This window comes from Diceros bicornis, chromosome 6, assembly GCF_020826845.1.
Source record: "Diceros bicornis minor isolate mBicDic1 chromosome 6, mDicBic1.mat.cur, whole genome shotgun sequence".
NCBI lineage: Eukaryota > Metazoa > Chordata > Mammalia > Perissodactyla > Rhinocerotidae > Diceros > Diceros bicornis.
The window spans coordinates 94,272,066-94,297,910 of NC_080745.1; the positions used below are offsets into that span (position 1 = coordinate 94,272,066).

The 25,845-nt window shown below is 54.3% G+C and overlaps 1 protein-coding gene across 3 annotated transcripts in view; it reads right to left on the bottom strand.

Annotated features, from left to right (window-relative positions):
- Positions 1-25,845, bottom strand: part of STK32C (serine/threonine kinase 32C) — a 101,796-nt gene that overhangs the window by 13,238 nt on the left and 62,713 nt on the right. For all 3 annotated transcript variants that reach the window (XM_058544313.1, XM_058544315.1, XM_058544316.1), the window contains exon 3: positions 2,963-3,114. In XM_058544313.1, coding sequence (XP_058400296.1) covers positions 2,963-3,114 — 152 coding nt within the window. The remainder of the gene's footprint in view (positions 1-2,962; positions 3,115-25,845) is intronic.

The following is a 25,845-nucleotide window of genomic DNA, read 5'->3' on the forward strand; positions in this document are numbered from 1 at the left end:
GGTGATGTTGATGGTGGTGATGGTGATGGTGGTGATGATGGCAGTGGTGATGATTACGATGATAGTGATGATGGTGATGACGGTGATGGTGATGGTGATGTGGGTGGTGGTGATGGTGATGATTATGATGATGGTAATGATAGTGATGGTGATGATGGTGGTGGTAATGATGATGGTGATGGTGGTGATGGTGATGGTGGTGATGGTGGTGGTGGTGATGATGATGATGGTGGTGATGTTAACGGTGGTGACGGTGATGGTGATGACGGTGATGGTGATGATGGTGCTGATGGTGATGTTGGTGGTGGTGATGATGATAATGGTGATGATGATGATGGTGACAGTGGTGATGGTGATGATGGCGGTAATGGCAATGGTAGTGATGGTGTTAATGATAATGATGGTGGTGGTGGTGATGATGATGGTGATGATGGTGATGTTAGTGGTGGTTATGATGATGATAATGGTGATGATGATGGTGGTGGTGGTGTTGGTGGTGATGGTGATGGCGATGATGCTGATGGTGATGATGGTGATGATGATGATGATAGTGATGGTGATGATGATGATGTTGGTGATGGTGATGGTGATGGTGGTGGTGGTGATGGTGTTGGGGGTGATGATGATGATGATGGTGGTGGTGATGTTAACAGTGGTGACAGTGATGGTGATGATGTTAGTGATGAAGATGATGGTGATAAAGGTGATGGTGATGATGACGATGATGAAGACGATGATAGTGATGATGATGATGAAGATAGTGGCAGTAACGAAACAATGGTTTAAGGACCTCCTTCCACTTTGTAATTTCTTTTGTGAGCTCTCAGAGGTAACTCTTATCATTAATCAACTGGCTCTTTCAAGAATAAAGTCACAAAGAATTCATTTTTCATGTGATGTTCCTCTCCCTGCCCACCAGAAGCCCCCCTATTCTCATTTGCAGGGGCAGGTGGCCTGGGGAGGGTCGTACAGGTTGGGCCTGGGGCTGGGGGCATGGGGATGGGAACATAGAGCAAAGAGACTCAGAATGCCAGGCTCCAGGACAGGCCGAGGGTCCTGGAGAGCAGTGGACAAGACACCTGGGTCAAGGCTGCAGCGGCCCCGCCCTGCCTATCCCTGGGATGGTAGGAGATGTTCCCTGGCAGATCAGCCCGTCGGGATGGGATCCCAGCTGCAGTAGGAGGGGAAGGGAACATTAATGGTAACGATGGCTCATAGCCCTGAGTTGCCCCATGTGGAGCACTCTGTCTGCGTAGATGCATCTAAACTTCTGCGCAGACTGACAAGGGCAGCACTGGGGACCACTCCCAGCCCCATTCCACAGAGGAGGGGACTGAGGAAGGGAGGTTAGGGCATCATCTACAGCAAGGTGGGGGGATTCAAGGCGGAGCCCATGCTCCTGACCACCAGGACACACTGCCTCCCAGAGAGAGGCCAGGAGGGCCAGGGTGGGGGGCTGAGGACCCTGAGGAGGGAAATCCTGGGTCTTCCTTCTTTGCAAGAAGCCCCACTGCTAGCGTTGTGGCTGAGGGTCAATCACAGATGGCAGCGGTTCCTACGAGGCTATAGGCCAGGCGTCGCCTCAGTGAGGTCGTTTCTGCCCCACTGACCCACCACCCCAGGGGGGCCATCATTGCCTTCGAGGATGAGGAATCTGACCCTCCCAGCCGTCGGGCTGCGGGGGCAGATTTAAGGGGTGTGTCGTACATGGATGCCTCTAGCTTTAGAACTGTTATCCCCAGATGCTGATAACAAGACCATGGGGCACAACGACGTGGTGTGGCCCTGCCAGCCCTTCTGCCTGCCCAGAGACTCGCCAGTGGTTAGGGCCACAGGGGCCACAGTGAGTGTGGCCAGGGCCCTCGATGCAGACGGGCGTGAGGGTCGGGGGACGAGTGCCCTTTCCCCAGGCTCCTTCCTCCTGGCCCAGGCAGCCCAGGCTCCACCACGCCCCGGGGGCTCTGAGGCCATGGTCAGCGTCTCCCTGTCTCCACACAGCCGCCCGGGGAAGGCCACGCTCCCCCCACGGCACATCCAGTTCCTCCCTCCCACGTCACTCCCGAGCAGGACCGTGTGACTCCACGGGGGATGGTGTGGATGTGGGCTGCTGTCCACTCTGACGTCCCCCCTGCACCTGCGGTGACCCCAGGTAAATAACCAGGGAGGGCGGGTCTGGACTCTGAGCCCCTGAAAGAGCTAGCACCCCATCATTTTCAGACAGAACACACTGCCCCCACTCTCTGTCCCCAGCGCTGGCTGGGCTGTCTTTTCCTCTAAGTTCAGCTAGTGGACACTCAGGTCATACTGGGGGAATGTTTAAATCTCCCTGAGGCAGCACTGCCAGACCCGGGGCTCGTTTATCAGATGCCTCCCCAGCTGCCGTGACACCCTGTGCCCGCCAAGGGTTCTTGGGAATGACGCCCCATCTGTGAGCGCATCAGGGAGCTCAGACCCCATGATGGGAGGATTCAGGGAGGACCCCAGTGTCGGGAGGATTAAGAGAGGACTCTTACTTTGGGGAGGCCCCTGTGTGAGCAGGACTCCCAGGGAGGAAGGAGGAAGTTGATCTCCCTGCAGCCCACAGGTTCCTACACCTCCTGGGGCAGGTCTTGGTGCCCCAAGAAACTCAAAGTCAGGCCCCCAACTCTCCCCCACTGGCTTTAGCGCCAGAAATTCCGTGGGTCACAGGCCTCTCCTGTGGGAAAGCTGGGCTTCCTGCAGGCCAGGGAGAGCTGCATTAATGCAGTGTGCTTGGACACCTGGATGGCTGCCAGCCCAGGACACCAGAAGGCGGTGGATGGGGAGGGGGAGGGAGGAGCTGTAGGTGCCAGGGGCGCCCAGGGGCAGGAGAAGAGGGAGCACCAGGGAGGGGCGCCCAGGGTCAGGAGAGGGTGGCCACCTTCCACCAGCTTCGGGGCGGCAGCAGGTCCAGCTGGGTCTCCGCCCCTCAGGGTGGGCTCACCAGAGGTTCACCAGGAAGGCGTGCTCGATCTCCTGCAGGATCTGCAGCTCGCGGAGCACGTTGCGGACCTCGTCCCGCTCGATGCACTGCTGCTTGCTCATGTACTTCATGGCGTACATCTTCTCCGTGTCCCGCTTCTGCACGATGCACACCTGGAGGGCAGGCGTGCTTCAGCACGGACGCCGGGGGACAGAGAGACTTTGCCCCTCTGCCTCCCACCCCAACCAGCAGATACAACTCTGAAACAACCCCGATTTCAAGCCTGTGGCAGGACAAGTCTCCTGTGCACAGGCATCTGTGAAAGCAGGCAGGACCCAGCCCAAGAGCACAGCGGGGCGGGGCTAAGGCTGGGCTGTGCCTGCATCCCCTCACCAGCTGTGACCTGGGCACCTCCTTCCCAGCACTCAGAAAGCAACTGGCTTGGATGGCTGTTGGGGACTGAAGGAGAGGACCCCCTTACCAGAGCCCTGCACCCAGGAAGCCCCCATGAATGAGAGCTGCTATTCTCATCCACCACAGGGCCATCATCCCCAGTGCAACAGGGACCCTCTGGTGATGACAGGGTCCCCACACAGCTCTTACATGCCAATCCCCCTGAGCACTGAACTGCGATGCCAATTTACAACGTCAACACTGCTAACAGCTCGCTAATTGCTTGGCAGAGAGGATCAGGGTGAGGAGAGAGCGACAAGCATAGACCTACTAGAACCTCAGGCTGGGGGCCCTCGCTGCCAAGGAGCATCAATTAAATTCAGGGACCCAGGTCTCCAAAGGAGCCAGGATTCATGCACAAAATCGGGGGCTGCAAAGCCGGTGCCATGTCCCCCAGGCAAGTGGTGGAGAGACCTCTCGAGGACAGATAACCCAGGGCCACTCCTGAGGGTCCCCACAGCCTTCGGTCTCCAGGGCTTCAAGGAGCGGGAGGCAGGGGGGCCCAGAGGAAGTGGAAGAGTCTGGAAACTGAGGTGGGCGGGGGACTGTCCTGGGGGCCTCACCCAAAGACAAGCGGCCTGGAACTGACAAGACATCTCAGTGGGCATCAGTCTCGGGCCAAACCTGCTGGATCCAACCCACTGGTGAAACCCACGTCCCCTCAGCAGGAACAAACCCGAAGAAATGAAGGTGCGCTGTTCTGAAGATGTTCATCGCAGCTAAACAAACTGTTTATAACAAACCTTTCAACAGCCTAATGGACCGGGGCAGGTAAGCCGATGAAATAGCACACAACCACTGAATAATATTTATAAAGACTTCTAACGACGTGTGGCAATTTGTATAATGCCAAGCAAAGCTGTAAAGCTACACTATTTAACGCAAACAACGTGGACATGATAGACCCGCCATGGGCAGACCCTGGGTTTGAGCACGGGAGGGTGATTGAAACGGCTACGCCCGCCAGACGGGAGGCGGGAGCACCTTCCTTTCTCTGTGGTTTCTGCAACGTTATCGGGAGGCATCTGGCGACAGACGCTGACATCACGCCCCAGATCCAGGCCTACCCGGTGGCGGTTGTCGGGGTTCTGGACGCAGAAGCTGAGCAGCTGCACTCACCCAAGTCCCGAGTACGCCCCTGTCATTCAGGTACAGCAACCTTCCTGAGGCACCGCTGCAGTTTCCAAGGTAACACCAGGCACACTCTGCCTTGCGCACAGGCCGCGCGTGAGCCCCCGAGAGGCGAAGCTCTTGGGGTGATGCCCACGGCACGGAAGGGCATCTGGCCATGGCTGAGCTTCTACACACCTCTGAGGCCGCCCGGCCTCCACCTCGAACCTGCCCAGGAGCACAAACCCAACCAAGGGCCGTGCAGGCCACCAAGACCCCAGTGAAGCCCTGCCTAGAACTGCCTCTGCCCGGGCCAACGGCCCAAAAGATCTCAGCCCAGGGACATGGGGGCTGGCCTCAGACCTGCGTCCCTTCACGCCTCCAAAGACCCCGTCCAGTCTCGATGCTGCGAGAATCAAGGCCCCTCCTCGCCGCCCTGCAAGGACTGAGGCCCGGAGCATTCCTGCTGGAGCGAGCGTGCAGAGAGGGGAGCCCTGACCTTGTGAGTGGGCCGGGTGGGGTGGGGAAGGGGGGCCTCGACCATTGTCCTGCCCTGTCCTTGCCCCCAAGGCCTTCCCCACGCAGATAAAGGTACAGAGCAGTTCCTGTTCTCTTGGCCCTCCCCCAAGGGGAACAGGGTGGGGGGCACCAGCTCTCTGAAAGGAGCATAAACAGCCAGGAAACGGTCGTCCTCCAGTGGTTTTGGGGAGAACTCCCTTGGTGGGGGAGGTGTGGGGTAGGTTCCTCTGAGGGACAACACACATTGCACATGCGGGACCCCTGCTGACCGCAATGAGGCAGGGCGCCGGGCTGCGGCTGAGAAGGCCACCAGAGACGCCCAGGTGAGAGGACAGCTCACACCCCGAAGTTCCCCCCAATTCTACCCATCAGTCCAGTTCTGGCTGCTGAGGCCACACATAGCGGGCAGATTGCTGTCAGGGGCCCTTCAGGTGCCCGAGGGCAGCTCTGACGTCCCCCATGGCTTCTCTCCCCGGCCAGAGGGCCCCATGTCCCCAGGCCTGTCCTTCCTCCTTGGGGGCCTGGCCTCTCTTCACTGGCCAACAGCGGCCTCTGAACTTGGCTGACCCTCCATTTCCCCACCTGCTAAACTCAGACGCTACACTGGCTCTCGAGCTTGTGAGAGTCAACCAGATGTGGTGGCTAAGAGCACTTTGCAAACTGCTCGTGGTCAGGGTCAAGTCCAGGCCTCATGCTCACGTGTCCACCCAGGGCTCTGTCTCCTACTGTGGTCAGCTGAACGGCCCCCAGGGATGTCCCCAGACCCTGTGAACATGTTACCTTATGGAGAGAGAATCCTGGATTGTCTCTGTGGGCCCTAAACACAATCACAAGGGGAGGCAGAGGGAGACTCGACACAGAAGAAGGTCTCTTGGTCAGCTCAGGCAGCCATAACTAAAGACCACAGACTGGGGGGCTTAAACGACACACTTATTTCTCACAGTTCTGGAAGCTGGAAGTCCGAGATGAAGGTGCAGGCCTATTCGGTTCTTGGTGAGGGCCCTCCTCCCTGCTTACAGATGACGCCTTCTCGCTGTGTCCTCACATGGCCTTTCCTCAGAGGTGTACGTAGAGAGACCTTGGGTCTCTTCCTCTTCTTATAAGGACACTAACACTACCTTGGGGACCCCACCCTCATGACCTCATATAAACTTAATGGCTCTAAAGGCCCCTCTTCCAAATAGCATCACGTTGGGGGTCAGGCTTCAGCATATGAATTCTGGGGGACATAATTCAGTCCACGGCAGAAGGAAACGTGACAACTGGAGGGAGGTGCTACATTGCTGACTCTGCAGATGGAGGAAGAGGCGAGGGCTGAGCGCACGCAGCTCTAGAAGATGGAAGAGGCAGGAACAGACTCTCCCCTCGAGCCCCCAGAGGGAGCACTGCCTGCTGACACCTGGATTTCTGCCCAGTCAAACCAATTCTGGATCTCTGGCCTCCAGAACCGTAAGAGAATAAACGTGTCTTGTTTTAAGCCACCCAGTTTGTGGCCATTTGTTACAGCAGCCACAGAAAACGAACGCAGTGACCCACTGTCCTGGGTGCCATGAGGGACCGCAGAGGAGAGTCCACATCACTGGACAGTGTCGTCCCTCCCCCTCTGCTACAAGACACTCGCTTTCCCAGCTGTCAGGGCTGCTCTAGGCTGTGATAGGCAGCCTGTCGCAGAAGATTCCAGGCCTTGTTGTACGGAGACCGGGCAGAGGCATCCAGAAGAGAAGGGAAGGCAGGTGGCCACACCACGGGGTCTTTAAAGGTCCCTTCCACCCACAAGGCCACAGAGTTTAGGGCAATGAGCCTTCTTGAATCTCTCCTCTCACTTTAGCAAACGGCCCAGAAGTCGCCCGTGGGACAGCCGCAGCGCTCCCGGCTGGCTGCCCTGAGCGTGGGGATGTGCATGCAGAACCTGCCGACTCGCCTCAGGTCAGCACGGCTTCACACGTGCCACGCCCCTGGTCTGAGAATGTCACCCAGATGAGAGACTGACAGAAAGGAGAAGGCAGATCCCCGGCTCCAGGCAACTGTGTAACCGGGTTTGATAAAGTGCAGTTACAGTAATTAAAGCCAAACCATCTGCTCTCGAAAGGCTCTTTCTCAGGATGTCTGAGCCTGTGTCAAGGGGGTGGCTAGAGTTCTCCTCTCCCCATTTGGCTGAAGATCCAAAGGGCCAGGGAGGAAGCTGCCAGCAAGCCTCCAGAGGGACAGGTGGGCTTATAAGGACACTAACACTCCCCACAGGGACTCCTGGCCAAGGTCACAGAGAAGCCCAGAGCTTTGGAAATGCCTCGACCTCCACCCACAAAGGCACATGCCGTGGCTCTCAGCCTGGCTGAGTCCCCGGGACTCTGAAGGCCTGTGCCTGCCCCTGAGCCTGGCTGTCCAAGCTCCTCCCCCAGGAGAGCCGCAGGCAAGAACCACCTCCCAGCTGCCAAGAAAGGGCCTGCGAGCTGCTTAAGAGCAAACTCCAGCCGTCCCCTCCCACTCTCATGGCCTGGAGCTGGGAGACCTGGCTGACACGGGTGTCAGACTGTCAACCTGGGTATTAAATGGGCCTGTTATGCAGGCGTCAGCCAGAAACACAAGCAAAATTCTGCAATTGCAGAAATGCAAGGCCATGGGCTCCCAGAGAGGCCTGTGCAGAAACATCCCATCCCAGAATACAGTTAAGTCCTCCTCCTAATGACAGAGTCGGTTCCTGGTCCCACGGACCAGAAACAAGTGCAAAGCCACCTCCATTTCCAGTGGACATTGCCCTCGGGGAAGAGAGCACCAACTTTCAACGGGCCGTGGGTCCAGCCAGGGGGGCACCTTCAACAGCAAGGGGAAATCAAGGCAGCCATGACCGGAGCGACCCAGCCTGAGTCTCGCAGCCCCTGCGGCCGGCCTGTCGAGGAGTCAGTGAAATTGTGAAAGAAAAGATCCTTTAATGCATCAGGAGGGGATACTGCCAACCACGTCACTAGATCATGGAAAAGATGGGCTGTCTCTGCAGCGTGAGGTCAGCGGTCAGAGGAGGCTCTCAGGTTTGAACTTGGCCTCAGCGTCGCCCCGCCCCGTTGGGCGGAGTGAGAGGAGCCCACACGCCAAGTGCCACCAGCCAGCAGCTGTGCTGTCGAGAGCTCCTGAAGGCAAGAGGCCACACCTGCCACAGAGCAGGAGCCAGCTGCAGGCCCGTGGCGCCACCACGCGGGAAGAGCAAGGAAAAGCCTGAGGAACATGCACTGCCCAGTGTTAGTGACGGCGCCTCAGGAGAGCTGGGCTGTCAGGGATTTCTTCCTGAACTTTTCACACTTTCAAGATCATTTTTAAAACTATTAGTTTGAAAGCCAGTTGAAATTTTCAAAATGAAAATAAGTGTAAGCCGCAGCAGGCCACCAGCCCACCGGGGTTTCAGCTCCCGGGCCCTTCCCCACTGACGCTTCAGTCCCCGTCGTTGGTCGGCGCAGGCCGGAGGGAAGGCGGCCCGCCCGACTCCCGCGTGTGCGCACTTTCGACTCAGAGAGGCAGCGAAATCCAATGACTGCAGACGGAGAGCTCAGCCCCACTTACCTGCTCACAGGCATGGAAGGAGAGCGAGTTCCCAGCGCTCAGCACAGCCATCCCCGCCCCTGCCTTACACCCCGGCGCTTGCCCGAAACTCCGTCTGGAAAGGCTCATTCGTGCCCAGGGATGGGGAGCGGCAGGCAGTGAGACAGACAGACATCGCCAAGGAGCTCAGTGCAGGTGGCTCTGCCCGGGACTCAGCTAGCCTGGGGCAGGGAAGCTGGGGGTGGGGGCACCAAGCCCACCCCATGCAGGCTCTGCCCTCAGGGGCACCAGCTCAAGGAACGTTCCCAGCCAGAGGGAGGTAGAGGCAGATCAGAGTTGGGACCCAGCTCTCCTGAATCTTTGGGCTCTGTGTTCTGAAATGTTCTCAGCTTGACTTGAATTACAGCCAAAAACTCTAAGAGGGTAGAGGTCCTAAGATGGTAGAGGTAGAATCTTGTCTTCCCTACAGTTTCTGGAGGGCACAAAGGGACAGTCACAGGCAGGGATGCCTCACTCTCCAGAGCCTACAGATGGGGTCCGGGGGGTTGCTGACAAGAGACGCAGAAGGCAGGAATTCTTATCCAAGTCAGCTCTCTGGATCTCTGTCCATAGTGCCCAGTCAGGAGAGGAAAGTAAAGGTTTCTCCTTGTTCCTCTCTCCGAATTCAGATTGGCAGGAGAAAAACATTTGTGAAAACTGGCTTCTTATTTTTATATGGTACAGAGAGGCTAAAGATATTTGGGTTGGTTAATAAACATGTCTTTTGCCACACTGAAAAAAAAAGGTACTGTGAAAAAACATATGCCTCTAAAAATTATGAAATGGTACATTCACAAAAAGGAGATCATAAAAGGTTTTCCTTTACCTTTTGAGTAATCTGCCTAGAAAACAAAGATTCTGTGTCTCATCAAAATAATCTCCTGTGCGTCGTGTTGTCTTTCTTAGGCCTTTGATTACTTAGAAAAACTGAGATTTTTCAATTTCAACTTCTCAATATTAAAAAAACTAAATTATTTTTTCCCTCAAGTATGTTACTTCTTGCATTTGCCTTTAAAATCTTTGTCACTTTGGTTAAATGGGTAACTAAGTATTGTTTCATAGTGATCTCTGATCTTATTTAAACAAGTAGTTTAAACCTTGTGACATTTTTTCCACAAACTTCCCAAAATCAAATTTGAAATAAAGTTTTTTTGACTTCGAACTAACTTCAGGATTTCCCTGGAGAATCTCAAAAGATTTGTTATCTCCCCTTAAAAAAGATGGAGATGTTAAACTAATTCAGCTTATTTGAGATGCTAAATTACATGGAAAACATTGTCAAATAAGAAGTGTTGCGAACTCTTCATTATATTTGTTTGGATATATGTTACTAACATAAGTGTTTCAGAAATGACATAAATGCCTAGAAATTTGCCAATGTTCTTACTATCTGTATAATCAGTCATAATTCCAATTATTATCTTAAAATGTTATATGCCACAGAAATAACCAAATTTCCTTGTTAATTGCATCCTTTTTGTCAGATCTTGAACCATGGCTCTTTTTAGTCTTCTGTCATTCACAGATAGTTATGTTTGACTCTGATGCCTTCCTGAAAGCTTTTACAGCCAACTACAGACAAAGGGGCTTCATCGTCAAAAAGTTCATGGAAAGGACTTTGACAAGGATCCTGGAATATAGATTTCTTGTAACTTTAAAATCATACACTGAACTAGATGAGACTTTCTAAAATTCTAATGGAAAAACTGATGGATTCATAAAACTACTAACCCAAGATGAAGCAAAACAAGAATTAACTACATGGGACTAAATGAACTCACAAAGATGATTATCATTTTTACGACTTTCTGTTTGAAGCATTGCTGGTTCTTCAACGTTTTGTTTTCCAGACTTAAGAAATCCTTTTTCTCTTTCCTCTTAAGTTATCTACAGCTTACAGCAATCTGGTAAATTATAAACAGAACTGAGACATTTACCTTTTCTCCCTACCTGATCCCTCCAAAATTCAGAAACTCTTATTAAATATTCTTATTTTCATGACAATATAGTTATTTACATAGGTTCAATAAAAATCTGTTCTCTTTGTAACAGGACATAATTAAAAACATTGGTTATATTACCAAGACTTTGACTGGAATGTCATATTTTACAGTGATGTACATAGAATCAAGTACAACCAGACAGACTTAAGAAACCAAGGTTGACTTTAGGGAGCTAACGCTTATACAGCACCTTGAAATATTGGCCTAGTACTTGGCCTTCCAGGTGAGTAAAGAAGGTCGCTTCTTGGCAGGCCCAGGAATCTCAGGATATCTTGTGGATCTCGAGAAAAGAGGAATTCACACAAATTTATAGGTACTGAAGGCACAGTTTGGTGATAAATTGCTGACTTGGCTTCTTAGCCTCAAGAGGCTTTTCAAAGTCTAATCTGAAATTCCTTATAAAAGTTACAACAAAGCAGATTTTAAAGGACCTGTATGGTCAATCACTATTCTTGCTACACTTATGTAAATAATCAGGCCAAGTTTAATGAGACTAGACTTATTTTGCAAACAAATTCGTCTCACTTCAATTATCTTTAATAAAAATGGGGTGTTTGTAGGGAGAGAATTCTGTTCCAATAAAAGCTATCACGCGCCCTTGTGGGGAGTTGAGCAGTCCGTGGTTCCTCTTGGTACACTGGCTCCTGCCATTTTGTGTGCTCTGTCAGTTATCAACGTTTCCAGTTTTTCTCCCGCCCTTCTGACTTGGAATCACTAAAAATGAAAACTGCCCTTTTCCCAAGCCCTGCAAACTGAAGCTGGACGACTTACCATAAACTTCAGAGAAATCACCACAGCAGATCATGTAGGGACAAGCTTCGTGCCTGCTGCTGCGTGGGCCACTCAGAAAGTTCACCAGAACACCCGATGCCGTCACCAGAGACATTCAGACTACAAACCAGGAAATGCGCCAAGACTGCCACCGCCCGTCCTCAGGCCACCATCTACAGACGCGTCCAGACCAACCATCTAAAGTCTTCTCAACCGACTGCCCTCTGGACTCAAAAATTGGCTTTATAACTTAGTCCAACCATTAATCTTTTTCTCTTTTGTTTCCGTAGAAATGCCCCTCATGAAATCCCTGATTGCTCAGACCACAGGGAGGCCTGACTTTGGTGGGAGCCCACCGACAGCACCGCCTCCTACGATGAGACACACCGTTTACCTAAACTGACCTATTCTCAGGACCAAGAACCTGGTTCACTGAGATATGGAGCAATTTACCAAATCAGCTTCTGGACGATGAAACTCCTGGAGGAGGTTTCAAGGGGAGGAATGGGGGTGGTGGAATATGCCATCCTAAAACGCACAGATTATTTTGAGCTAAAGACACTTAAAAAAACAGCAGGTGCAAGAAGGGTGCCCTGACTCTCCCTTTTCTTCCTGAAATAAACCCCCAGATGGAAGATGTCCCCACTCCAGGAGGAAAGTAACGTTCTCATCCTCAAGGACAGGAAGTTGAAGCCACGAGAACTCTGCACAAACAGGCCTTGTTAAAATAACCCCACTTATTTAGCTACTCTTCCACAGTCGCCTCTCTGTGTTCAACGCAGCACAAAAACATCTAGCTTCTGCCGCTTCTTTGGGTCTTCATTTCCTCACACACAACTTGCACTCCCATGGCACACACAACTTGCACTAAATAAGTTTGTATGTTTTTCTGTCTTATGTCAATTTAATTCTCGGGTAGCTGAAAACCCTAAGAGAGGAGAAGTGAAACTGTGCCTCCCCCACGGCCTCCAGAAGGAACCAGCCCTGCTGACACTTCGATGTTGGATTTCCGGCCTCCAGAACTGTGGGAGAATGAATTTCCATGGTTTGAAGCCACCCAGTTGTGGGACTTCGTTACGGCAGCCTCTGGACACGAATCCACTCCCCACACCTCCCAAGCACGCCCATCTGTGAAAATACCCTGCTTCCTTCTGGGATCTGTGACCGGGCCTGCCGCACCAGCCTCGGCCGGCCTGTCACTGCACCCTCACCCGATCACCAGCTCCCTCCTCCCCACCTGCCCACCTGGCCACTCTTCAAGTGTCCCCATCTAGCCCCTTCCCCTGAGAGCTGGGCATCTCCACTGTCTGCTGCCCCCAGCCAGCCAGGTCACGCCACTCCGATAGAGGCCAGCCCTCAGGGACCCATGGGCTGTCAGGCACGCTCACGACTGTCTGAGACGGGGCTGGGTTTTCCCCTTCAAGTCAATCACATCAAAATGCTCTTGGCGGGGGCAGCTGAGATGAGCTCTAGGTCAGCAGCAGGGGCCAGGCTGGAAAAGGCAGAGTTGGTGCGGCTGCCCTGGGCTCCGCCCCCGCCCCTGACCCGAGAGGCTCCAAGCAGCAGCAGCTGGAAATGCTGAGGTTTGGCGCCGCCCCTGTTCAAGGGACATCAGTGCCGCAGGCAAAGCAGGCAGCGCTGACAACAGGAGAGGCAGCCCTCAGCCTACTGTGTGTGGCACGGCCTCCCGGCTGAGAGCAGGTGGCCCCATTCAACCATTTCCTCAAACCATCTCGGTTTCTGAGCCACTTCTCTAGTAATCGACTTAGGCCAGACGAGGAGGAAATGGAATTAAATCTCGGCATGAAGAGGCATAAACGCTGCTGATCCCAGGCTTCCGGGGCAGCCCCAGGGTTTCCGTGCAAAATGCCGCTGGCCGCAGCAACAGCCTACAACAGCCGGTGACTAATGGCGGGGTGATTGCCACTTTAATTGGACACTGTTTATGTGTTTTGCAGATTTCAGTGATTCACCCCAAGCTCTTTTTTTTTTTCCAAGTAATTTTTGTTCCCCAGAAAGCAAAAGCCTGACAACAAGTACTTACAGCCTCTCAACACTATAATGAAACTGCCTCCTGATCCACCTGGGGGCTTCTGGGGCCGCAGGAGGGGCAGAGTCTGGGCTGCAGACGCTCTGTCAGGCCCCCGAAAACCAGAGGCTCAGTGCCCGGGACAGGCTCAGAGAAGGTGTCTGCAGCTGCTGAGGAAGAGGGGCGTCTGGAGAAGGCTCATTGGGGGAGCCAGGTCGAGCGGGGACACCTCACGCAGGATGGCAGGGCCAGCTCCGGAAGCTGAGTGTTCAGAGAACACACCCGCTGGCTTGGACAGGGCGAAGAGCCACGCCAGGCTCCTAACTGCCGCTCCCCAGGCCCCCCTGCAGGCAGCCGTTCTCCCAAGGTCCCGTTCCAGGCCTCCCTCGCTCCCGGGGTGAGCTCACGCGTGCCCCTGGTGCGACAAAGACCCCCAGCGTGTGTCCTCAGCCCAGACGTGCCCTGTGTCCCACCATGCTGCCCTCTCGACCTGCACAGGGTCAGGCCTCGTCTTTTCCCAGCTGGCCTCCCTCGCAGTCACCGTGGGGTGGGGTGGGGTGGGGGCTTCCAGGCAGCAGATGCCTGCAGGCGCCCTTGGAGAGAGCACCCTAACCCCAGAGCGGCCTGCACCTCGTCGATTCCATGGGGTGAGGGGAGGGGGCAAGGAGGTGGGTGGGGAGGGCAGCTCGTGATTTCGGCTTCCCCAGGCTAAGCGGCTGCCCCTGGGCCGTGGCCAGAGGGGTTACAGAGCCTCACGAGGCTGTGGAGACGACCACAAACCTTGAGAGAAGGGTGCGGGGGCTGGCAGGCCCACGAAGGGGCCACAGGCAGCAGCTGAAGGATGAAGAGCTGGTGGTGGCACCACCTGACGCCGAGGTCACTGTCTTAGGCTGGGGCCTGGGACAGGCCACCCCAGGTGTCTCGCAGCAGCGTACTGATTATTCTGAGCTTAAGGCACTTGAGAAGCACAAAGGGCGTCCTGACCCTCCCTCTCTGCTCTCCTGAGAGCAGGAAATACATCTCCCACAAGCAAGGTGCTCTGCCTGAGTCTTATCTCCAGAGCTGGGGATACAGGCCAAGAAGCCTGCATCAGCAAACCTCGTTGATTTACTACCTCAAACCTAAACCCTGCTTAAATTCCTCACTATTGACGTGTCCCAAACCTAAGTTCCTTTGTCCTGTCAATTCTTCAACAATTTATTCTTTCTTTGTGTAGAAGATACATATACTGGCTGCTTTGTTCACTCTCCCGGCATCATTTTCATGATTATCCCGTGTGCACGTCATTAAACTGGGTTTTTCTCCTGTTAATCTGGTCTTGCGTCAATTTTACTTATTATTAGTCCAGCCATAAGAACACAGGAAGAATAGAAGGGGGATTTTCCCCTGCTCGACATCTGCTGATGATAATCACATAGTTGAATCCTGTGCCCCAAGAGATGCTGGGGATCCGCTGCGTCCTTCCTGCGGTGACATTCGGGGGCCCTGCAGAGCTGGCCCAGCTAAAGGATCATCAGCCCAGATCAACTGGGGCTTGTGGGCAGAGGCAACACCCCCCCACACACATACACAGTGTCCCCGACAGGTCAGCACCTGAGTGGACAGCGGGCCTCCCACAGACACACGGAGCAGTCAGAGCGGGTTCTGCACGTGCCTCCACCCACCCGGCCTCCTGGGGAACGGCCCACGTCCCTGCACCCACTCACTCCCGGCCCTTGGCTATTCCTCTGTCTAACACTGTCATTCAGTCAGAAAACAATGCCATGGGCTCAGTGACGCGGCAACTACAACCGAATGACAGCCAGGTCAGGAGTGGCTTTCGAATGCCCTCTTCGTCTCACTCTCGGTGGAGAATCACTGCGCCCCACCAGGCATACGGGTGGGGAGGGTCCGAGCCCTCATGTCTGTGGCCTGCTCACGGAACAACAGTGTCCGTGAGGTCTGGAATTCTCAGCTACCTTTGTTTTTCCGAGCAGAACCCTGCAGACGCCGCTGCACTAGCAGTGGCCACACTGCGTTTGCCCCCTTCAGAGGGTTCCTATCCTTGCCTGGATGCTCCCACGTTCTCTGTCACTTGGAATTCAGAGTTTCCCGCAGGGTGTGTGAGGCATGGGCCTTTTCCCTCAGGACCACTCGAATCTGATTGGTGCTTCCCTCCAGAAGACGAGCTCCGCCCACTATGTCGTCCATTGCTGCTTCTCCTGGATCCACTCTGCGCTTTCCTAAACCCCCAGTATGTCCACATCAGGGCTCCTGGGTGGCGCCTCCTTGTCCCCTTTTACCCGCCATGACTCCCATCACCCGCTGTCCCGACTGTGGGGGGAGCTCAGCCAGCAGGTCTCCCCACAGGGTTTCTGCCAAGTCTCGGGGACACTAACTGGGGACACTAACTCTAGGCAGTCCCCTTTATTCTCAGAGAGATAAACACCTGCTCTAGCCCACTCACTCTTCACTAAACAGCAATGAAACCTGAGTGTCCACTGGCTGGTGCCCATGGAAACCGCTTCTCGGCGCACACAGCCTTCACACGTGGCGGTCTTCCCCATCTGCCTATATGACAGAGAGGGGTCGGCCCGTTCCAGGTTGGGAGCGAGGCTCGTGTGGCCGCTGTCCTGTCCTGGTTTGGGACCATCACTTCCTGCATCCTTGGCCCTCAGGTCTGCAGGGGAGGCCCACTCTGCCCAGCAGGATCTCTGCCCCCAGGCAGGCCCCAGCCCAGCCCGGACTCCAGCTCCTCATTGACCCGTGTGCTCTGGGGGCTGGCACAGGGTGTTGTGTGAAGGCGCTGGTATCCCTGGGCCCAAGGCCCTGCCCACTCGCCCCATTTTTAGCCAAAAGCTGTAGCTCCGGCCGTGTGGGAGGGGCCCCTTCCCAGTTCGTACTATGGTCATGTTGGCCAGACGCTGGGAGAAGAAGGGGACCCAACCAGTGGGCCCTCCTGCCTCCCAGGATGACGCCCTAATCTCGTGGTTATGGCCCCTGGGGCAGCCAGTTTCTCTTGGCCCCCTAAGCCCGGAAACAGAGGAATCCCAGAATTAAACTAAGGCCCAGAGTCAGAAGGAAGAATACCCGCTGACAGTGAAGGAAGCACAGCAACGCGCCTGTCGAGACCCGTGGAAAGCATGGTCTTCTGGAAGGGGCAGGGCACTGCAATTCCCTTGGCTACAAAGTGTGTCCTCAGGCTCACAACATCGCTTCCTGAGAGGTGGTGGATTTATGGGGGACGCTGTGACTCAGGAGGTGACCCACTGCATTTCAGGGGTCACCAGGGCACCCGACCTCAGCTGCAGCCTCTGCAGACGCCGTCACTGCCCTAGAAAGATCCCCCCCACCGCAGCCCAGATGCCAGGCCATCGGGGTGAGAGCCGGCCACTGTCGCTGCCCCACCAGAGCGAGGAGCGCAGCGGCATGGAGCCAGCCTCTGTTCCCGAGGGAGGGCCCCTGACAGCAGGAGCTGCACGGCCTCCCAGGAGGAAACAGCAGTCACCCCACCCCCTTCCTTTCCATCATGGGTCTCCCTTCCCAGCCCTCTTGTGCCGGTTTCAGAAAGCCCTGGTGGCCTGGTGTGGGTCTGGACAACTGAATGTGGTACCCGTGAGGGGTCCAGCAGAGCCTCTGCTCCAGCTCGAATCTGACACCTCAGCACCGTCGGTGGACACCCACCCCACACCGCGGGCTGCAGAATGGTGCATGCGTGCTGGTTGGACCCTCTCCAAAGCAGGGGGCCCCCTTCCTCAGCCTCCCAGGGCCCACACTCCAGCAAATTGCCTCTTTCCCTCGTAATTGTGGGGACACAAGAGGCAGTGATGACATGGGGACTCAGACCCTCATGGGCTGAATAACGGGGAAGGAAAGGAGCATCCTCAAAGCCCCACATGACAAGACCTAAAAGCCACCTTCTCCAATGTAGACACACTACCATCTTGGTGAGACACCCTCCACCCTGGAAGAGGCGGCGTTAGTGCTCTCTGGAGCATTCCATGAACAGACGGCCCCTAAGGAAAGGGAGATGCCCTCCCTGTCACCCCAGCCAGCCTCCGGCCCACCGTGCAGTGCCTCCCAGCACGAGCATGCAGCACCCCCAGGGCGCGGCGGACCCTCCAGGGCATGGTGCACCCTCCAAGCCCTGAACCGTGGCTGGTGACACTTCTCCAGACCAAACACGAGGGAAGCCCACTGAGAGGCACCGACGTCGTCTACGACCAGGCTGCGTTTAGCCTCCTCTTGGAGGTTTTCATGTAGCCCCCCACCTGTCTGGACACGACAGGCCAGCATCCTCACAGAGGGTGTATTCACCGTGGTGTATGTGGTACACACAGGAACTTCGAGGGCATTAGGCCACCACACATCTTCCCGGGCTGTTGGTTTCAATCAGATTAGGGACATGGTGGGGATGCGTTATTTTAATATTAAAGCAAACACGATATTTATAGCACAGAACACAACATTCTCATAAATCTTTCAAAGAATATATGAATCCTCAAAGAAATCTTGGCTTGAAGCAGGCTGTTCCAGGCCATCCCGACTCCAGCCCCCTGGGGGCACCAGATTCAAACCTCTGCCAATGGGGCACTTCCTCGGACTGGCAAAGGGCTGGGGCCCTGGCCTGCATCACCTGGCCACTAGGGCACCAGGGAGAGTCCTCCGCCCCGAGTCTCAGATCCCAGCCCCAAGGCCTGGCCGTGGAACCAGATGTCAGTAAGAGTGGGGATACGGAAACAGGCATCATGAACCCAGGACTCACGGCCCAGGGAAGACAACATGGCCTGGAGGTCCCAGGCTCCCCGTCAGTCCAAAGCAGAAAGGGGAGACACTAGGTCCATACCCGTCTCTACAGAGCCTAGAACATTCTCCCCATCTGGAGCTCAGCAGTGGGGGTCCCATCACATCGCTGGAGGATTTAAACTCAGTTGAGCCCAGCTGAAGTGAAGCCTTCCCAGGAGCTTTCTGGAAACCAAGGGGCTTATTCGCACCTGTCCTGAAGTCCGCACCTTTAGGACCTTCTCCGCACAACAGACAACACAAGGCCTTTTGGCCCCTTTGTCAAGCTTGGAGCCCAGATGGAGGCTCAGAGGTGCAGCAGCCACCCTGAGCCATGAGGGGCAAGCCAGCCAGCAAGGTTGCCTGTGCAGAGAGCGTGGGAGCTGGGCCCCGATGGCACAGCCTGTGGAGCCCCACCGGCACCACCTCCCTGTGGGCGTCTGGCTTCACTGACAGCAGGACCCACACCCAGACCCCACGGCAGGGCTGCCCATCACCCAGGGAGCGCTGGGGTGGGTCTCCCCCAGGACGGGCGGACATTCCATGTAACACACGTGTGCGGGAAGAAGGAAGCGTGTCGATCTCTGCTTACCCAAGGCCGCCAGCCACATGACGGAGAACAACGCTGACTCCTCGCCCACCCCGGAGCGCCTGCCTCCCCTCTCGCCCAGCTGCAGGCGTTAACTTCCCTCGTCCCCACCTCGCATGCTGCACAGTCACCTGTGGACCTGCCCGTCCTCTGTCTGTCCCCACAGTGTCAGCCCCGAGGAGCAGGGATTTGTCTGCCTTGTTCCCAGATGCTTCCCCAGCACCTAAAACAGGGCTGGCATGGAGGAATGAATATTTCAATAAATATCTGGGGACCGGCCCAGTGTGTAGCGGTTAAGTGCACATGCTCCGCTTCGGCGGTCTGGGGTTTGCAGGTTCGGATCCCGGGCACACACCAGCGCAATGCTTGTTGAGCCATGCTGTGGCGGCATCCTATATCAAGTGGAGGAAGATGCGCATGGATGTTAGCTCAGGGCTGATCTTCCTCAGCAAAAAAAGAGGAGGATTGGCATCAGATGTTAGCACAGGGCTGATCTTCCTCACAAAATAAGTAAATAAATAAATAAATATCTGAAGCAGAGGGTCCCAGTGCCATCCAGAGGAACCTCCTCTCCAGGCAGAAGGAAAAGGTCTGGCCAGGCCCCTGCCCCCAGAGGGCCAGTAGGATGCTCGGCGAGCCAACCATAGGCATCACCTGGCCCCATGGGACCCCGTCTGCAGTCCAGATACCCCGGACCAGGAACCCTGCATGCCAGGCACAGGCCTGGGGGGCCACACTCGCTTTCTCATCTAGTCCCCACAGCAGCCCTGGGGCAGGTCCCTCTGCTGCCCCATCTGGCAGGTGAGGAAACGGGATGAGAGCACAGTGGGTCCCGACGCAGCCCTCACCCAGCCAGCACTTGGCACAGCCCAGACTCAAGGCCAGAACTGGAAGGGAAGGTGGAAAACCCCCTGTCCTCACAGATGACTCGCTTTTACATCTGGATTCGAGGGAATCAAAATAAGCAATGGAAACGCTACTGCCATCACGAGAAGATCAGGGAACCAGCAGATTATCAATCAACGTACAGAACACCAACGGCCTTCGCACATGCAAACAAATCCAGTTTGAAGATTTAACGGAAAAGAAAACACTTCCATAAAAGCAAAATAAAATGCCTTGGCAAAACCCACATGAGGGGACCTGTGACGCTCTCCTGAGACGCGGAGCAGGCTGGAGCAGACGGCAGGCAGGCCAGGGTCACTCACGGACAGAGACTCGGCCTCACCGACACGGGAATCCTTCCCAAATTGCTCTAGAAACACAACACAGTCCTGGTGAAAATACCACCAGGGTTTTTCTTTCCCCTGGAACTGACAAGTTGGTTATACCATTTGTTTGGAAAGACAATCAAGTAAAAATAGCCAGAAAAAAAAACTTTAAAAGAAGTGCCAGGCAGTGACGTGAGCCCACCAGGTATTAAAGCATGTTATATGAAGCCTCTGTAATAAAAGTGTGGACCTGGAGTGGAACAGACGAGGGGGCCAATAAAACAGCAGAGAAAATCCAAAAACAGACCCAACTGCACAAGGATATGTAGTATAACATGAAGGTCGCAGCTCCAATTCAAGGGAAAATAGACTTTTTAATAAGTGGTGTTGGGATGACTGAACAGCTATATTAAAAAAAATAAAATTGGATCCATTCATGACACTATAACCCAGAATAAATTCCAAATGCCTAGTAGTTGTAACAGGATAAATAAAACACAGAAGTGATCTAAAGAAACATGGAGTCCTCCATAACCGGAAGTGGGGACAACACTCCTGTGACCCAAAATCTAAAAGCAGCAAGGAAAAAGATGGACAAACACAAAAATAGAAATATTTTACACGGAAAAAACACACAAAGTTTAAAGACAATTAAAAAACTGGGAAAAATATTTGCAACTTATTCAGAAATAAAGGTTAATATCCCTGATATATATAATGAGCCTCTAAAAACAAAGACTGTCAACCCAACAGAAAAACGGGCAAAGGATATGCAAATGGCCTTCTAACATTTAAAAAAAAGTTCAACCTTGCTTATCATAAAAGAAATGGAAAGTAAAACTAAAGGAGGTGCCATTTCTTGCCTGTCCAACTGGCAAAAATCCAAACCTTCAGCAAGACACCCCGCGGCAGGCTCCTGGTGGAGAACGAAGTGGTACACGCCCTTGGAGGGGGATTTGGCACCATCTCACAATATTACATCTGCATTCATCCTGCAACCCACATATCCCACTTCTAGGAACTAACCCAAAGATACACTGGCAAAAATATGCAAAGGCTTATGTGCGGCATAATAAATACAGCACTGCTTGAAACTGCACAAGGTTGGAAAGAGCCTAATGCTCACTGGTAACGTGTGGTCAGTAGTATAACGGCCCCCAACACATCCACCTCGTAACCCCTGGAGACTGTGAGTATGCCACCTTACACGGCAAAGGGACTCTGCAGATGGAACTAAGTGAAGGATCTCGAGATGGAGGGATTATTCTGGATGACTCAGGTGGGTCCGGTGTCATCACAAGGGTCCTTATAAGAGGTCTGAGAGATGCAGGGCAACGAGCCAAGAAGTGCAGCGGCCTCTAGAAGGTGGAAAAGGCAAGGAAGGGACTCTCCCCCGGAGCCTTTGGAAGAGCCAGCCCTGCCCACACCTGGACTTGGGCCCCCTGCTGACCTATCTTAGACTCTGACCTCCAGAACTGCCAGATCATAAATCTGTGCTGTATTAAGCCACCACATTTGTGGTAATTTGTTACAGCAGCCACAGGAAACCCATCAGCATGTCCCCCCAGTGGCGTGTATGCAGCTGTAAGAAGGAATGACTGGTATGGTTTCTTCTGGGTAGAGCACGATATCCAGAAATACTGTTCAGTAAAAAAGCGAGGTGCGGAGACAAGTGAACGGTAGGCTACCACGCAGGTAAGAAGCAGGTCATATGAATATATTAAAAAAAAATCCATGGAAATATAAACCAAAATCTTTTTCAAAAGGGATTATTTATAGAAGGAAGGTGGAAACAGGACAGAAGGAACAGCAGTAGAGGCTAGACTTTCCTGAATAGACTTTGTTTTATAGACTTTAATTTGGCACCATGCAAATATCTTACATAATCATTAAATTTAACATAAAAGACAATTGCTAAAAATTGAGAGCAAAATAAAGCATAAACTGAATTGTGGATTGAGGTGGTGGATTATCACAGGGAAACTACTTCAAACAACTCTGAACACCCTCTGTGGGATGTTCTCTGTGGCTCTCCTAGCTCTGTCCACCACAAAGACCTGTAAAGAGTGACCGGTCTGGCAGCAGTGAGCAGCCCTAGCACCCAGACTGTGGTCTTTAAACGTCACGCCTCCCAGAGGGACCCTGGGCCCCACAGAGAAATCCGGGACGAGAGTGTCTTGTCACATCAGCAAGAGAGGATGCCGTCCAGACAGTAGACTGTGTCAAGAGACACACGAGCCAACATGAAGGGGCCAGGAGTGGGACCCGCTGGGGGTCAACAAGCATTAACTATGGTGGACTGGACCACAGCAGGTGTGTCCCCCACATGTTCACAGTCACAATGAAATACCGCTCTGCTAGCCTTGAAGAACCTCAGGAATCAACTCTGTCCTTTGAAAACCACCCAATGAAGGGGGAAAAGGGCATTTATCCTTCAAATGGGCTGTGCCTCAAATACGTTCTCTACAAACACTGTTGACAAGAGAGTTTATTTTTTAATGATTTCAGCTAATCAAGGAAGAATAAATGACAGAACTAGAACACCCCCACTTTACAAGTCTTAAGGAGGTAACAGGTTAGCGACAATCATCAACGGTGGCCAACCTCCGAGAGAGATGTGCAGACTCGGGGTCTCCTAACCAAGAACGCGGTGGGCATCCCCCAGGACGCAGCCTCGCTGCAGCCAGTCTAGACCACGTGCAGCTTACACAAGGGCACGGACGGGACATCGGAGGACCACAGGGTGACACAATCAGCAAGCCCCAGATGGTGGGAACTCAGGACACATGACGCCTGGACCCTCAGCCAAGAAGCTACGAGGAAAAGAGATGGCGGAGCCTATAGAGCGAAAGAGGCCCTCGAGACTCAACCAACTGCACGCGGCAGACCCGTGTGGATTCTGATTCTGAGCAATCTTAATAATCACAAAACACTCACAGGACCATCAGGAGAGTGTGAACCCTGACGAGATACCAACTGGTACTAGGGGTTGTTGCTAATTATTTTAAGTGTGAGAAGTACTGTGGTCACATTTAAGAAAAGAGTTCTTGTCTTTGGAGACACAACCTGAAATGCTTAGGGGTAAAATGATACTCTCTCTGGAGCTCATTTCCAACCACCCAGCGTGGGGCCGGGAGGTGGGGAAGGGGAATGGCTGAAACAAGATCAGCTTCGAGCTGGGATTGGTGAAGCTAGGAGACGGGGACGTGTTGGCTCATCACACTCCTTCTCTCTGTTTTTATGTTTGAAGTTTTCAAAACAAAAAATTAAAAGACAGAAGATTTGAGGCCATGCCTGTGTGGCCATGAAGGCTGGGTGGGGGCCCTGGTCTGCTTCCTGAAGTGGCAGACCCCGTGGGACAGCCTGGTGCGTAGAGGGATGCAGGGCACAGCTCAGCGCTGGAATTCGGGATCTTAGGGGGCTGAGGGCTGACTGCCCTGGAAAGGGCCACCAAGGCCCGTGTGGTCCTGGGAAACTGCACGGTCACCAGGCTCCCTCGAGTAGGTGGACTAAAGGGGCGGCCAGACACCCTGAGTGGAGATGGGCCATTGGGGCTGCAGTTACAGATAAGGCAGCCCAGGTCCAGGGCAAGCAGATGGCGCAAGGGCCCCCACACCACCTACAATCATAAAGAATAGCCTCCGGCCCAAACAGCTGCATCCGCTGGCCAAGCTGGCCTGACAAAGGAAGCTTTCTTCACGCTCTGAACACACAGGGGGCTGGACGCTCCTGCTCCAGCTGTCCGCTCACCCTCAGGCGTCCATTCCACTCAGTTCTCCCAAGCTGCTCAGCTCTAGACCAGGCGCGCCCTCTCTGGCCTCGGCTGCCTGGTGACACCGGGCCAAGGCAATGACCACTCCTGTGCTGTCCCGGGACCAGCACGAGAAAGCGGATGTGGGCATTCTCCTCCTTGGGAATCAGGCAGCAGAGATGGCTATTTTAAGGCACAAAATCAAAGCTGGGGTGACCTAGAGACCAACCAGCGAGTTCACGGGGTGCTGTGCTCACTTCACAGTGTGTGAGAGACGGTCTGTTGGATGCTACCCCGCAGGGAGGCCGCCATGCTGGGTCTCTGGGCCTGTAGTTCCAAAGCAGACGGTAGCGACGGCCAACAGAGTCCTGGGCACCTGTGGGTCCTGTCCTGGCTTCGGTCCTCAGCCCAGGGGAGCCTGGAGCAGACCCTGCCCTCAACAGGTCAGCCACCGATGGTAGGGAGAGGAAGGAGGCCTGCTCCCAGGCCCCGCCATCCCTTCTAGCTGGGGACTGAGCTCCTGCTGACGCTTCACGAATCCCCTTGCCCACCGATGCTGCCTGCACAGCGCCCCTCTGGTTCTCTGACCGGCGCCTCGTCCCCCTCCCCGCTCAGCCCCCCTGAGGCTTGGTCTGTTTGATCCGCAGCCTCTCCCTCCCCTTCATGTAACCAAGGTGCCCCAGAGCCGCCCCCGGGCCGTCCAAACGGAAGCTCCGAGAAAACCCCAGCCAACCAGAGAAACTTCTTTCCAGGTGGTGGTGCACTTGAAAGGAAAACCATTTTTTACATTCTTTTAAATCGTGCCAAAGGCTGAGATTTTACCTATTATAGAAAGCTTCTGCCCACTAGCCCGAAACAGGGAGGCGATGCTGTTCCAAGACTCGGCCCCACCAGAAAGGGACCTGCTAGGTGGGGTCACATCATTCAACCGATTGACGACTCTGTGGCCCAAACACCTCCCATCTGGGATCCTAAGTAGGAATTTGCTTATAAATTCACTTATCAAATTTAAATCTCAAGATGGGGTCTGCAGAGTGGTGCCCTGAGATGGAGAGTTCCGGCCTGGGGAAGGTGGCAGTGCAGGGAGCCCGGGGTGTCAGGGCCGGGGAAGAGTCATAGACTAGCCTGGCTTCCACTGAGAGCAGCCAGCACCAACCCCCTGACAGAGTGTACAAGAGCTCAGGGCCCAGAGGCAGTGTAGGGGGCTTCTGCAGACACTGCGGGATGTCATGAATTCTGGTGGTCCCCACTGGCTTGCCTTCAGCGATGCTTCCCAAGGCTCACGGATGCTACCCACATGGTGGCAGTGGAGTGTGTGATGGCAACATGGAGTCATGCCCTAAAACCACAGCATGTAGGCACAAGTTTCTAAGATCCAGAGTCCAGACCTGGTGCCTGGACATCTCAGGAGAAGGGGCTGCAAGCCTGGTCAAGGAGCTGGATAGTGAAGGCAAGGGCTGGAATGCAGCACTCGCCGCTGGCATGAATATCAAAGACACGGGGCCGAGGACGGGCTGCAGGCAGAGCTGGGTCCAGCAGCCCTGGTGGCGGACGGGGACCCACCACTCCATTGATAGACAGGCTCACATCCCAGGACCTGACATCTCTGAGCTCTCGGCCACAGCTGCTCTCTCCCTGCGGCGTTTCCACCGTAATGAATGCATGGACCCCCGACAACGGCTCCTCCTGCATTAACTCAGTGAGCACAGGCTCAGTGAGATGTCTCAGCAGCGCTCTGGGCAGTCCACCATTCCCCATCCGCTGAGGCGTTGCCATGGCAACCACCAAGCCGCTTCTCCTCAGATGGCAGCAGGGGAGGCCTGGGAAGGCGGCATCACTGGGGATCCTCACAAACTGGGCCACCAGGAAAGAGGCGAGGCCAAAGACCCGTACTTCCCTCACCCGCCGTCACTCTCTTCCCCTCCCCACACTCACTGCCCCCACCCTACCCGTCTCCTGGGTCCACCGGAGGATCTGGGGTCCAGTCAGGTCAGGAGACTCTTTGGGTGGTTGGGGTCTGTGGTGAAGGCATTTTTTACCCCGATTACCTTACTTCTTTCCCCGTAAACTGGAGACATGCAAAGACGTGGCCTGGGCTCTGGCCACTTCATCCCTGAGGTGCCCAGTGCTTTCCTTC